Source organism: Lissotriton helveticus, chromosome 9 (genome assembly GCF_964261635.1).
Source record: "Lissotriton helveticus chromosome 9, aLisHel1.1, whole genome shotgun sequence".
Taxonomy (NCBI): domain Eukaryota; kingdom Metazoa; phylum Chordata; class Amphibia; order Caudata; family Salamandridae; genus Lissotriton; species Lissotriton helveticus.
In genome coordinates, this window is record NC_136070.1 from 1,056,450,617 (window position 1) to 1,056,466,383 (window position 15,767).

The window sequence follows — 15,767 nt, forward strand, 5'->3', positions numbered from 1 at the left end:
CCCATTATGCCGAGTCCTCTGATCCAATACACCATACCATACCTGTAACCGACAAGTGTGATGAACTGCAGGAAGTCAGGCGTCTATGTGTTTTTCCTTTTGTCCACTGCAGAATAGCAAATGCTTTACATGTGCTTTGTTTTCTTGCAGAATCGTCCTTCCGTAATTACGTGCGCCCCACCGAGCAACCGCAACTGTAATCTGTCTCACTGCCCCGTTGCCCACAGTGGGTGTGGTTCAGCGTTGCCGGCCAATTACAGGAGGCCATCCAACAGTAAGTTATGCAGCTGATTAGTCTGGAGTCTGTGGATGTTTAGTTTCAAGTGCAGAATCTTCTCCTGCCTAAGTCCTGTGCATGTTCTGTGCTGGCGACCAAGGGTTGGGAGGGCATTGAAAATGGATTTAAGATTGTGCCTCGAGGGAAATTCTTTTAACATAACCATGGCCACTGGTATTATGCGGCAAGGGAGGGTCAGATTACGCAACAGGGTTGAATAGATTAAGAGGAAATAAAAAGGCAAATGATGCAACATTCTGCAGCTCATATTCTGATAGTATTACTTCATTATTTAGTCATTTTTAGGCTGAACATTCGAGACCTCTTGTATATACTTATATATTAGTATATACTTATATGTGTGTGTACTTTGAGGGCTCTGGAGATCACCCCTAGTACTTGTCTGCTTCCACTTAGGGTCTTTTTTTTCTGTTCAACTGCCCTGCCTCTATGTAACTGTCTTAATAGAAAAGGACCAGTAGAGGTCAGTAAAATACCAGGATTGCTTTCTGCTGAGGAACTTTTATTTTTTTATTTTTTCTGGCAACTGCCTCTTTTTAACTTTCTTGATAGAAAACGACCAGCAGAGGTCAGTAAAATACCAGAATCACTTTAGCATTCTCTAGATTCCAGTCCATAGAAATTGTCTTCCAAAAGCACCTGTAGACAATAATATTTTTTTCAAATCTTGTATTTTCAGTGATATGACCACCAAAGGCCCTGATTTTATTTTAAAAACAGTGCTTTGGACTGTACCATTTCCAGCTGAAAGGCAATATGTCTCTCCATGAGTTCCCATATCTGGCATGTCATGCAGTTTGGTACTTACTTTCCTTCCATGTTAAAGAACAGTAGATGTTTCAGCACCCAGGCTAATGTGCTGCATAGCTAAATACATATTATGTCCCAAAGGCGAGGCCGATTGCATTGCAAATGCTTGTTAAACTTGTTAAAACTGTCTTAGCATTAGTTGTACCTCATTAGTACCAGTTTAATACCCCAATATAGCAATAAGCTACAGAAAGATGAGCAGTCAACCTTTGCAAAGGGCCTTCCACTGCACGACCGCACATGCCATTGCAGTTTTACTAACTTCTGAATCGTTTGAGCTAGAATTATTATTTTTTTAGTTAAAATTTGCAGTTTATGGAGTAGATGATGGCAAATGTACAATTATGTGAAATTTGCAGCGGCTGCCCAAATGCATACCTCCAGTGGCCCTGACCATAACCTCACCGCATTTGATGGTTCTTCCAAATGGATACAAAGTGCCACACAAAACGAGTTGCACAGTGCCCAATGAAAAGGTGTAGTGTGGTGAAAGACGGAGAGGCCAGTAAGCATGTAAAAACAGATCTCAACGACTATCAAAAGTTCATGCTCCTAGTAGTATACATACATGTAGTGGTGGGTAGCTGGAGATTGCACACAACGGCACCATTGACATTTATCTGCTATAAGGAGACAAAACCTTGAGAGTGACCTAGGGAAGAAAGTGTTTACGATAAAGAAAAGTGATAGGATAAGGTGCCAGTGTTACGCAGGTTCTTAAAATTGTCATCTTGTAATTGCTTAATCTAAGCAGGAAATAAATATATGGTGCTGTCAGCAGGAAGTTCTTGAGCCAGCACCACAATGGTGTAACTAGAACACCAGTTTCTTATCAAGTGCTGCAGACCTTTACTTGGCCTTCACTTTATTCAAGCTTCCTGGTCACCTTTTCCAGTGCTGAAAACCATATTTGCCCCATAGTTTCTCTCTACGCTGATGAGTCTAATATGGCTTTCTCTCATGAGGTTGGGCCCAACCAGAACATCCAATGGGAAGGAATTTGTATTGAAAGCGGGTAAGAGTAAACCCCATTTGAAAGAGCAGACACCCAGCCTTAGGAGGACAATACTTGAGTGTGCTTCCACAGAGAACTTTACTTTTGGAAAGTAATCGTTTAACCGGGTATTTAACTGGTTTATATTTGACAGGGTTAATTATTGACCCACTAGTTTTTAAGCCTTTAGATTTAAAACGTTCTTTTCAGACGATTTATATTTGGTATTTGTTCTCTTCAAAATAAAATGAAGGAACACATGCAACTATAGCAGCTTGCTGCGAATGTAAATCATTTTTTTTTTTAAGTTCAAGTTTATTGAGACCAACAGAAAATACAGGATGAAATGCTGTACGAGAAAATACAATATAGGAATGCAAGAATACTTAATGCAAAAAGAAATTGAAAATCGGAATCAATAAACAATATACTCTCGTTCATGAAAAAAGGAAGGAGAGAGGGAAAAAATAAAAAAGGGGGGGAGGATGAGGAGAAATAAGAAAATCAACTCGGTTATAATATCAAAAGCACAGGTTACATTGAATGCAAAAATAGTAACAATGAAACAATCATGTAAGTAACAGTTGAGATACTAAAAATCGGTCTAGGAGTAAGTAAAAAGACAACAATACAATGTTCAAGGTGGCTTGCGTACTGCATCAGGTATGGAAAGAGGGGCAGCAATGATTGGAGGAGGGTAAGAGGGAGAAGAGGAGGAACGGTAAGTAGTGAGTGGAATCCACAGAAGGTCACGTTTGATAGCAAGGGAGATTGGGGATACGTAGTTGGTATCTAAACGATGATTAAAGCAAATAGCATTCCACCAGGCCGAATAAGTAAGGTTTGAGGAGTCTTTCCAATTGGAAGTAATTAAGTGAAAAGCTACAGCAAGAAAGAGGTCAAGCAACTTGTAATGGGAGGGGGATTGAGGTAAGTCCGGGGATAGAGATCCAAGGAAAGCAACGGATGGAGAGAAGGGGGTCTGGAAATGAAAAATAGTGGAGATACGTGGCCAAATTCCATGCCAGAAGGAGGTAACGTTAGGACAATGGAACAACATATGGGATAAATCAGCTGAAGAGGAAGAGCAGGACCAACACGCCGGAGAGAGATCAGAAGAGAAGGACGCTAATTTAGAAGGGGAAAACAGTAACCTTTGATAGATAAAATAAAGGGTCTGTGTGGTATTGGCAGCGCGGGAAGTTTTATGAATCTTAATCCACAGCTTATCCCACAAGGAAACAGACCACGTGACAGATAAGTCTTGTTCCCAGGCCAGTTCAGTGCGAGATTTAGGGCGTTCCAAAGGCGTTAGGAGGCATGAGTAGATACGAGAAGCAGAGGGAGAAGAATTTAAGAGAGGAGATAAGTGAGGATAAAGTGGAGGAAAGTCAGAAGAAGCTGGAAGAGATTGAAGGAAGGAAAAAAGCGCCGGGAGGAGCAGAGTATACTGTTTGTGAAAGGAGTTGGGAAGAAGATAACGAGTTTGTAACTCAGAGAAAGATAAGGGAATACCATCACAAAGCAGCTGCGAAACCCATTTTATCCCCTTAGAATGCCAGGATTTCCAGCAAAAGGAGCGGTTTTTAATACGGAGCTGTTTATTATGCCAGATGGGTTGATGAGATAGAGAAGCAGAGGACGGATAAGTAGAGGGGAGAAGAGGGGTAAGAACATGACACGAGTGTGTAATAATAGGAAGCGGAGAGAGGAAGAATGAGCTGAGAAAGCAAGGAGTTCGGGAAAGTCAAAAGGAGAAATGAAGGACTTTTCCAAGGATAACCAAGTCGGCGGATAAGTAGGGAGATCAGTAGAAACCCAACGAAGAGTCTGCTTCAGGGAAAAGGAATGATGATAAGTTTTAAAACTAGGGAATTTTACTCCTCCTTGAGGCTTTTCCTTCTTGAGAGAGGAGAGCGCGATTCGAGGGGGTTTGTTCTGCCAGAGAAATTTAGATAGAAGAGAATCTAAGCGCTTAAAATAGTAATTAGGAATGTGAACAGGAATCATAGAGAGGGAGTATAAAATAATAGGGGCTAGCATCATTTTAATCGAGTTGAGTCGTCCCCACCAAGAAAGAAATAGTGGGTTCCATTTGGTGATAGAATCCGAAAGTTTCTTAGTGATAGAATCAAAGATGAATTTTAGAGTGTCTGAGATGGAAGGGGAAAACCAAAGGCCCAGGTATTTAATTTTTGTGGATTGCCAGGAGAAACCAGTTTGATCAAAGTAATGTCGTAAACAAGAGACATTAAGAGGAAGGATTTCACATTTGTCACGGTTAAGGCGATAGCCAGAAACTGAGGAGAAAGCTTGAACTTGACGAAGAAAAGAGGGGATAGTAGATTCGGGATTGGAACAGTAAAAAAGGATGTCATCAGCGTAGACTGACAATTTGATTTGGGTAGAGCCAGGGTTGAAGCCAGTAATAGAAGCATCTTGTCTAATTTTTGTTAAAAAGGGCTCGAGTGCTACAATAAACAATAAGGGAGAAAGGGGACAACCTTGGCGAACTCCTCTGGAAAGGGAAAAATAATCAGAAATTTTACCATTAGCAAAAATAGAAGCTTTGGGGCTCGAATACAGTAGAGCAATGAGGGAAATTAATTTTGGGGGAAAGCCAATCCAGGAAAGAGCACGAAACATAAAATCCCAGTTAATACGATCAAATGCCTTTTCGGCGTCAAGAGCAATGGCAGCCAAAGGGTATGGGATAGTGGAGGCTTTAGTAAGGACGTTAAAGAAAACCCTCGAGTTGTCAGATGATAAGCGACCTTTGACAAAACCAGATTGCTCCGGACCAATGAGTTCCGGTAAAACGGGATCTAAGCGGAGGGCAAGTAGTTTGGCAAAGATTTTGTAATCCGTATTTACAAGAGAAATGGGTCTGTAGTTCTTGCCTAGAGTAGGGTCTTTGCCGTCTTTAGGAATAAGGCAGATCATAGCCTCTTGAAAGGTACCTTGAGAAAAGCCATCAGAAATAAAGGAATTGAAAAGAGAGAGCAAATGGGGTAAGAGTTGTTTGGAGAAATGGTTCTAATATTCAATAGTAAACCCATCAGGGCCAGGGGCTTTGCCACGACGGAGCATGGAGACTGCATGAGAAATTTCTGTTAGAGTAACATCAGATTCGAGCAAGGAAAAGTCAATATGAGAAGAGGGAGGGGGGGTAAGAGAATGGAAATAAGAAGTTAAATCATCAGGAAGAGGGGATTGCTCGGGGGTATAGAGTTGTTTATAGAAGGAAACAAAGTCGTGTAAAATGTCTTCATCCTTAAAGTGCGAGATTCCGTCCGAATCAGTAATGGACGTAATATGAGTTCTCTCTTTACGTGTTTTTAGATAATTGGCCAAAAGTTTACCCATCTGTTTTGACCGCCATAATAGCGGGCATTACATTTTAAAAGGTAGGAGGAAGCGGCATCTGTGGAGGCTTTATTAAAAGCAACTTTCGCAGAAATGAGGTCTTTAAGAGAAGAATCGGAAGGGGTTTGATAGTAGGAATATTCCAATTTTTTGATTGTTGTTAAAAGGAGGGAGGATTGGCGTTCAAAACCTTTCCGTTTTTTAGAGACAAAATTAATTATAAAGCCTCTAGCCGTTGCCTTAAAGGAGTCCCAGATCATGGCAGGGGAGAAGTCAGGGGTAGAGTTAGTGAGGAAAAAGTCAGAAAGGAAAGCACCGAACTGGTCTGTGAACTTGGGGTCAGTTAAAAGAGAGTTATTGAAACGCCATCTGCCTGGTGAGGGTGAGAAGGGAATCAGGTCAAAATCCACAATGACAGGGGCATGATCAGATATGAGAATGGAGCCAATTTCAGAATTGAGGACACATTGGGTAAGGGATTTACTAAGGAAAAGGTAGTCTATACGAGATTGAGTTTTGTGAGGAGGGGAAAAATAACTGTATTCTTGGAGATCGGGATGACAGAGCCTCCAAATATCCGTGAGGGAATTACGACGAACAGTGGAGGTAAATTGGTTATGCATTTTGGATCGGACAAAAGTAACTGGGGAATGTCTGTCAAGGAAGGGATCATGAATCTGGTTGCAGTCACCACCAAAAATAATATAGTTATTAGTTAGGGAAATTAATTTATCTGAGATAAAGGGCCAAAAGGTATGATCAACAGTAACTGGAGCATAAACATTAAAAATAACAATAGGCACATTATCAACCTTCATTCTTAATAAAACAAAACGACCATCACTATCTATTTCAAAATGAGAATCAGTAACGGCAAATTTTTTATGAACAAGTATGACTACGCCATTCTTTTTCCCCAAAGAGGGAGAAGAAAAAGTATGACCAACCCAGAGTCTTTTCAATTTAGATGATTCAGTATCAGTAAGGTGCGTTTCTTGTAACATGGCGACATCAGTTTTGACCTTAGCCAAATGAGCCAAAACACGCTGTCTTTTAATTGGGTTATTTAAACCTTTAACATTCCAAGATGTAACTCTGAACGATATAAAGTGAAAGCATGAAGAAAGAAAATAATGCAAACAATGCAATACAAAGTGCAAAAAGTAGAGCTGTACTCAAAGAAAAATATGAAGGGAAGGAAAGTGGAGGATAGGATAGATTCAAGAGGAAAAAAGAGTAGAAAGGTGAAGAAAAAAGCTAGGGAAAAAGTGGAGGGAAAAAGTGAGGAACAGAAGAGAGAGTAAGGAGAAGGAAAGAGAAAGAGAAAACACAGCAACCAGATAATAACATAAAATCGTGACATACCTACGAATGACGGATTCAAAAGAAACAAGGGGGAAGGAGGAACCAGACGGATTGACGGTAGTACCGGGGAAAAACAGGACGGAGGGCCGGGAGGCATCGCTTCAAGGGGAGGGAGTAACTGTGGAGAAAAAACATGGAACAGTTATACAGATACGACAAGAGGGGAAAAACATGTGTTAGGACATGAAGATAAACAACAAAGGGTAGGGAATATAAAGTCAGCCAGCAGTCGAGGAGGAGGAGGATTCCATAGGATCAGCATGATGAGCGTTGATGAAACTGCGAAGGCGAAGAGGGTCTTCAAACGTTGTATTCTTGTTATTATAAGTAACTTTAAAGAGGCATGGGTGGAAAAGGCCATAGCGAGCACCCATGTCCCGAAGAGCAGGTCGTAAGTCCAAAAAGGCCTTCCTCCTGGCAGCAGTGACTTGGGCATAATCCTGAGCAAAGAATAACGTAGATCCAGACCAGGTAATGCGCTGAGAGGATTTTGCCGCCGAAAGAACTTTCAAAAGGTCAGTGTATTCCAGGAAATACAGGATCACCCCTCTAGGTTTCTGAGAAGGGGAGGCGGAGGACGGAGGGCGACCTAATCTATGTGCTCTTTGAATGTTCAACCGGGTATCCTCTGGCATACGGAGAACTTTGGGGATGAAGGATTTGAAGAAACCAATAGGATCTGTCCCCTCTTGTCCTTCCTCAAGGCCGTAGATACGAAGGTTGTTTCGCCTGTTACGATTTTCAAGCTGCTCCACCTGACGCTGAAGGGTAGTAACTTGAGAATGTAGAGGAGATATCTTCGCACAATCATTCGTTAGAGATGAAAGTGATTGCTCTACATCTGTAACCCTGCTGTCGAGCTGCGACCAGGAATCAGTGAGCACTTGTAATTTCGCATTAGTGTCTTCCATAAAAGGGCGCAGAGCCCGAATTTCTTCCAATAATAACTCCATGGAAACAGGAGATGATGGTTTCGGAGGCGAAGGGGGATTTTGCCTGAGGCGTTTTGTGAGAGATTTCCCAGAGGGAGCTGTAATAGTCTCTGACGCCGCCATCTTGTCTTCAGAAATAGAAGATAAGGCAGAATGAGATCGAGAGAATTCGGTGAAAATCTTCGAATTTTTAATGAAAATGTGCTTGGTAGGCGCTGCAGTTGTATGGCCGTTAGGTTTACCCATAAATAGCCTTGAGTGAACTGAAGTCGACGCTGATAACGTTTGGAGGTTGCAAAAGAGTCAAAATGGCCGCCGAATGAAAGTCAGTCAGAAAAGGTAGAGAAATTACTGAAAAATGAGCGTAGAATGTATCATGCCTCCAAGGAAGAAAGGAAAGTGAGGATTGAAGGAAAAATCACCACAGAAATCCAAAGAATTGCATTGATATGGCGACAATGCTCAGCCGAAGAGGAATCAAAATGGCGGTCGCATCGCGACAAGTAGCTGCGGAACTTACATCGTTCGTAAATCGAGACTGTCGCACTCCAGCGAAGCCGCAAGTATCAGGGATGGAGGAGTAGATGGTCCGACGTCCTCACATCGCTGAATGAGGGCTGAGCGAGTCAGTAAAGATGCCGTTCACCAGACAGTCCGAGGAGCCTCACCCGGACACCGCCATTCACGTCGGGCGCCAAGCCACGCCCCCCGTAAATCATTTTTATTACTGCAGACAACACTTTAATTTATTTGATCTGGGGCCCCATGCAGCATTTTATTACTGTTAACGTTGGAGCATCCAGTTGGATTGTGTTCCATCTGTCCTTTTCTCTGCAATTTCTGTACAAATGTTTTCTATTTGTTAAAGCAGTGAAGTAGTTTAGTTTCGAAATGCTTCCTGTAATTTCGCCTGTCTTTTGGCTAGCACTTTTGTTTATCTTCTGTCTCCATTGTAGAAGCCATAGCGGAGAATAGACCTTCACTTCCCTTTCTCCTCCCTGGAAACAGATGCACACACAGCTAAATGTTCCTCAGTTGAATAGGGTGGCACTGAATGAACTAAACCTCAGATTACTTCATTGCCTCTGTAATTCCCCATGGCTGTTGCTAAATTGTTTACCATTTTTGCTAGTAATTTTATATGTTTGAAAGCCTCGCAGGCAAGGCAGGTGAAACATTTAATATCTGAAATCTATATTCCACGATTTACAATTTTTATGTTACTTTGACTTTAAAGAGACGATCCTGTCATCTACTAAAAAGTCATGTTTAATTGGATGTAGAGGGGGAAATGTGTTCAAGTGCTGTTAACAGACCTAGACAACGCGGAGAGCTGTTTACACAGCTAAAAGCCTGTTGCATTGCAGAGACCTCCTAGTGTAACCAAAGATTTCATCCCTGCTTCTTATTTTACAACTAAGGTTTTTCCAAACATGAGTCACACTTACTTGTTTCTGGGAAAGATTAAAAAACCAACAGACCCAAAATCTATCTTCCATTTTACTAAATGGGAGGTTTGGAGCCGTGGGGCTGGTCAGAGATAGTTGAACAAAATCAGATTCTTTACAGGAAAACATGTGCCGTCGGACCAGTCAAAAACTTGGCCCATTCCCACACTTGAGTGAAATACAGGGGGCTGGCGCTAATCATAGACGTGGCATGACAAAACAGCACCCTCAAGGGGAAGCCTGAGGCCCACCACGACAGGGCACACAAATATCCCTTTATCTCGAAAATTTGATGAGGAGAAGGAAGGAAGGTCGAGAAGAGTGGTGGGGTACAGAGCATGACACTATCAGTTATCCTTAACAAAAACACAACCTTTCAGTGTGAAAATGTGGTTTGCCAGCCTCCCTCTTGCGATAATTACACAAAAGTATGTATTTGCAAAATGTCGACCCATGTCTAAAAAATTTCAAAGTGTGACGTGCCCCTTGTTTTTTATTATAAATCAGAGTACTAGTAGTAGGCTGAAACATCTAGGTTCTCAGGAGGACCATAATATAGCCTTATAGCCTGCCGTAGCAGGCTATACCGGCTATTAAAGGCCCGCTCCCGCGTTAAAGGCCCGAGCCGAAGGCGAGGGACTTTAACAAGGGTGAGGAACTTTAATAGCCGATATAGCCCTGCTACGAAGGGCTATAAGGCTATTAGAACCTTCTGCCACTAGAGGGCAGAATGTTCTAACAAATAAAACAAAGGCTTTTCGAACTCGAGGGGATTTAAATCCCCTCGAGCATCAAGAAGCCTTTGTAAAACATTGGAATGTTGCTCTGCGGGCCTTTACCGGCCCGTAGAAGTAGGGAGCACTCTATTGTCTTCATTGGAGCTCCCAACATTCCAATGTTCTAATAATCCTTTTGCTGAATGAATCTCAATTTTTACCTTTTTTGGCAGAATCAAAAGGTTCTACTTACGCGTTGTGGTGTAGCCATCAACATGTTTGCTCTCCAATGTTCTACTTTCCCCATCTTCATTCCATGTTTTTATTTCTCCAAGTCTGAGGTTAAAGTATAGGGCATGTTTCTGTAGTCAAGAAAGGAACACAGCCCTTTTGTGGCTCCTCCTTAATTCTCCTGAATTGGCAGGGTTTTAGCGTATGTTTTCTCTTGTGGGATGATTGCCACAGGTTCCCAGACCCTGAGTACTCGACACTTCATGCATTGAGGTAAAGTAATCCTCCCTCAAACAGCATCTTATTTTTCATGCTCTGAGGAGGTGAGGTGTTTGCACCAGGGTGAGTGAAAAGGGTTGACATAAAGTATATTCTTTACTTTGTAGGAGCATCTCCATCATCTGCTGTTCTGTGACTTGGGAGAAAATGTGCATATATACATTAGCTCTGGCTTGTCAACAGCATGGTATATGATTCAGTGTGTTGGGATGAAGGCACTATTAGAGAATAATAAATGGTCAGTTCTCTTCTTTGGGTGCCTTTGTGATTGCATGTGTGCTAAAGCTGTCCGTGCCTCAGTCTCAAACAGAAGGACAGGGCTACTGTTGGAAAACTATCCGAAATTATCCCCCAATATGGAGTAAAACCCCAAGTACTGCAGTAGGTGGCTGTTGAAAGATTGGTCTAAAAGCCTTGTCTGAGTCGTACAATTTGAACTAAAAAAAAATTTGACCAAAATTAATGTCTGTTGGTCTTCTTTGTGATTGAGTGTTCTAGTAGTACAGAGATTGTTTGAATATAGAAGTGTGTGTTGGCTTGAACTCCAGCTTTCTCTACTTCGAGCGGTTCAGAGATCCTCCAATAACATATTTTCCAATATTGTTTATATGTTGAGGTTTATTAGTTATATTTCTCCGTCCTGCTGTAGATCAGCAGAGCTACAGTTGTAAAGCTATAAGAAAAATTAAAACTAAAACTTTTAAATGTTTAGGGATAACTTTTGTGACCTGAACCACATGACCTAATGATTTATATTTCTGTCCCCTTCTAGCTACCACCGCTTGTGATCCAGTCATAGAAGAACACTTCCGTAGAAGCCTCGGCAAGAACTATAAGGAGCCTGAGCCCGCCACTAATTCTGTGTCCATCACGGGATCCGTCGATGACCACTTTGCCAAGGCATTAGGAGACACGTGGCTTCAGATCAAAGCAGCAAAAGATGGAGTGTCCAGCAGCCCGGAGTCTGCATCGCGGAGGGGTCAGCCTTCTCCATCCTCGCACATGGTCAACCATAATCACACCACCAATCACTCATCAATCGTCTCGTAGAAAAAGGACAAAGAGAAATCCGTCATCAGGAAAGAAGTCAATTTGCATGGTGTGACAGAGCTTTGAACAGTGCTTAAAAAGGATAGGCTAGGAGGGAGAGGAGTTTTTCAGAACACAGTCTATATGTGTACTTGCTTGCCATTTGTTTAGGGTGCCCTTAAAACACAATAGCAGGAACTATTTTGTTATTGGTTATGACGTAGCATCCGAGCTCCCTGCCTCAGTTACCAAAGAGACCTCTGATGCAGATTTTGCTGCCTTTTTTTAGAACTATCCCCACCAACAAACCGCCACACGCGCTTACTGTATGAAAAGCCATTGCAAAAATTGGTTGACCGAAATACTTCTTGCTTCTACCTGCTTCTTGAGACTAGGATTTGTGTGGTTTGCTTCCATTGCTATTTTTTTTCTGTTGAGTAATTTTGTATGTATATACTTGAAAAGAACTGTCATGTCTGATTTGCACTATTGGGGAGGATTAAAGTTGCTTGACAACTTTTAGCAAGATGCTAATATTCTGAGGGAAACTGCTGAATTTTATGGGGTTTATGGATGACATTTGTATCCTTTCTGTGAGAAAAAAAAGGCAAAAACAGCTTTGGAAGGGGAAGTCTCATACCGGTTATAGGTCTTTCTCTGCAGATATCAGGTGCTTGCAACTGGACTCTATACGTCTCATACCACGGGCATTTAAACTTCTCTAAACACAACACAGGTTGTTAGCATATAGCTGAGGTTGGATGGGTCAATAGTGCTTTTGCATGTTTTCCAAAAATAGCTGGTATCTATTAATGTATAGGTCGTATGGAACATAATGCATATTAGCTTCTCTTCAGAATTAGTTTATTTTTGTCAGTAGCGGTCCTAGATATACTTACTGCTGGTACAGTTGTACTCTATAATATTTGTATTTTGATACTCACTCTTGTAGGAGCCAGCAACAGAGGACAGCCTCCGGATAGGCACCGTAAATTAAGCAGTTTAAACTATATGATAGTGTGTGGTACAGGATGCTAGGCCTTAGCGCATGATGGAATCATCATCATCTTACCCTGAATTCGCTTCCTAAAATATTGAGTCTTTGTGTGATATCAGCTTGGGAAAATAACTGCCGCCTTTCAGTATCGCAATCGAGAAGCAGGGCGTTAGCTTGTTTGTTTTCTCTTTTTAAGTTTGCTCAAAAGCCTATGTCAAGGCAGCATACATTCCTCCATTAGAAATCTGTATACAGGTGTTACTGCATTTATTATCATTTTCTAGTAGTAGGTTCTAACTAGAAGCAAAAGAGCAAAGGCAGATGCTAAAAAAAAACAAAGGCTGTTAGGCTAAAGAGCTTTTCATCATACACCATGTTGGTTTGTTACATGCGACACACATACATTCCAGTATCCAATCACCATTTTATACGGGAGTTGCAAACAGTGACGTCGGCTGGGATTTTGAACACTACACAGGGTGTAGTGCACTCTCTCAGGAGTTGTGCAATTCTGTTACGGCAGTCCACTGACAACAATGAAAATATGGTCAAAAGTTATTTTTCACTGTTACACCGTTAAACAATATTTCATTTGTGATCGTGTAATAGCCCATGTCACTTGCTACAACTGGAGTGTCTTTTTTTTTATTTTTTACATTTTTTATATGTATATATACTGGGTCACCTGACGAGACTGGTTAAATGTAGAAAGTTTTAAATGCTAGTCGGACAAGGGCGGGAAATGTGATGTATTGTGGTCTACATTACAGTATTGGGTCCACTGTGGCTAAGAAATGTTAAGCTTTTTAATTTGGAATGGTGCGGGGTTGGGCAAAATATAAAATCAATCTTAGTGTTGAGTGCTTTGACAGAACAAACGGGAAATAAATTTCCTTCCCAGTTTCACACATTTCACTACCATCTTACTGGGTAGTCAATGCTTCTCTGCTTTGGCATTCAGTATCCTACTCTCTGTAGGAAAGTCATTTGAAAGAACACTTTTTTTTATATATAGGTAACTTTAAGACCATCGTTACGCTGTGCGTAAAGAATGTACAGAGAAATTTGTAGGTATTTTTTTGAGGAACAATTAATTTGTTAATGATATGTAGCTATTTAATTTACCCCTTTCCTTAATTGTAATCATTCATTTTTTTGTTTGAAGAAAAAAGTTGATCTTTTTTTGTTGTAGAATTTGTCTGTAATACAGTTTAAAAAGTGCAGGAACACAGTTATTCTAGGAGAACACTGCATTAGCGTTAATAGCCACTAGTTTGTCATTGCTACAGGCTACTGAGCATTGTAACAGTAAAATATTAACACTGTAGAGGGGCTCTGTTGAAAATGCGACTCCTGTTGGGTGCGTTTCCTTATTGAAAAAAAGAAATAGTTTCAAAAATGTTTAATAAACTGTTTTTTATTTATGTCTGGGATGCTAATATAATATTGGAGTCAAGTGCTGAGAGCACTTGTAACAAAAAAAACAAAGTATACATCAAGTAAACCAGTCAGTGTGTGCGCCATTTGGTAGAATTTCAGTGCACGTTATTAAATAAAGGAACACGGCCCAATGTAGAGTATTTTGTCACCCTCTCATTATTTATAAAATTTGTATTTTGAAAAAGATCTATAAAAAAGAAATTAAAACCCATGTATTTTTTGTAATCTCAAATGGTTCTAATGCCTTGCCGTGGTTTATATTGTGTGCCAAACTGCACCTTTTTGGCATGAGGATGTCATAGGATGGTGGCAGTACATCGGCGCGAGGTTCGGCCATTACAAACCTTACTGTGCTGATCTGTTTCTGGTGCACAGTGAGACACATTTTTGCGCGTTGTTAGCACCTACATGTTTCCATCATTTGTGGAAAAACAAAATCCGGAAACTAACAGAGTGTAAAAAAAACAAAAAACCTGTGAAGTTTCTTCAGAGTGGAACCTTCTACAGTGCATTTTGAAATATTTTTCGTGTTTGTAAATCTGTAATATACCATTCTTTTGTGGCCTTGTTTCACCTGAAAAAAATAACGAAAAAAAGGTTTGGCAGGCCATCTTTTTTTGTACTTAAAAGTAGCCTTAAAGAACAATAAAGTGCTCTTAAACCACAAACTTGAGTTTGTTTTATCTAAAAAGGTGAAAAACATATTTACCAAGCATTGGAGGTCAGTCTTGGATTAACTAGAACATTTATGGTGCGATGGATACCTCTTTATTCCAAGACCATTAGTTCTACACAAAATCTTGAATGTGGCATTTACAAAGTATGCAGTGAAGAGTGCTTATGGTAAGTTGAGCCATGCCAAACTAATCAATGGTATGATCAGTAACTGGTTAAGGTTGTATCACAACTTCATTGACGCTAGAAGTTATCCCAATTCACCGATTACCTGTTAAGGAAGCACACATACATTATGGACAGTTACAGGAGTTCTGCTATAACGTGTACCACTGGCCACTGGAGAATTTAGTCTGTATTACAAGTATACTGTTAAATAACCATTCAAACTTGCTAAAAGCAAAAAATTGAAACGCAAAACAACAAACTGCTTAGCAATGCAATTCTTTCACACTTACCTAAAATTCACTTTACAGAGAAGTGCACTGCAAACAATTGCATATGGATATTTCCAGAAACAACAGTTTGAAAACGAATTTTCTTTGCAACTTTGTCACAACAAAGGACAACCAAATAAAGCCCACTACTGCTGAGGGATTTGCACACGCTTGCTTCCCAGTCACACCGTAGTCTCTCAGGCACAGTAAAGCTATCTTTAGACCAGCTTAAGCTATCTCTAGGCCAGACCTATAAAAGTGATGAGGTGTTGCAGAAGTGTGGGTGTGAATTATTGGTAACTCTCTGCTACTCTTATTTCGCTGGCTGACCAACAAGGATTTGTGGAGGTTCAGTGAGTGAGTCAGAAGCCGTCCCACCCACGACTGCAATGGAAGAGCTATCAGAGAGAGTTAACAGCTGGTCAAACGTGATTGGAGGACGAACAAGCATTTTTAATGCAATAGGTCTCGCTTTTGTGAGCGTTTAAGCGATTGGCATTGTAAATGACAATGCCTTTTATTTAAGTGTTTTAAACCAAACACATTTATAAAAGGCATTGTTATTTTTAATGCCAAGCAGGAGCACTTTAATGTTTGCCGCACCCATTTATTTAGATGCTGCTCATGGTATTCAGGTTACAATGAACAGCGATTAAACAAAGGGGCATGGACAATATTGCAGTGAAAGTGCATATAGTGTGTTTTCATACAAAGTTTAATTAAGAAACGGCGCAGCCGCTGAAGTGAAAG

At 40.8% G+C, this 15,767-nt stretch overlaps 1 protein-coding gene across 2 annotated transcripts in view; it reads left to right on the forward strand.

The window, feature by feature from the left end:
* Window positions 1-14,573, forward strand: part of VGLL4 (vestigial like family member 4) — a 343,498-nt gene extending 328,925 nt beyond the window's left edge. For both annotated transcript variants that reach the window (XM_078661408.1, XM_078661407.1), the window contains 2 exons: window positions 151-274; window positions 11,212-14,573. In XM_078661408.1, the coding sequence (XP_078517534.1) occupies window positions 151-274; window positions 11,212-11,489 (402 nt within the window). In that variant the 3' untranslated portion in view covers window positions 11,490-14,573. The remainder of the gene's footprint in view (window positions 1-150; window positions 275-11,211) is intronic.
* The last annotated feature ends 1,194 nt before the right edge of the window (window positions 14,574-15,767 follow it).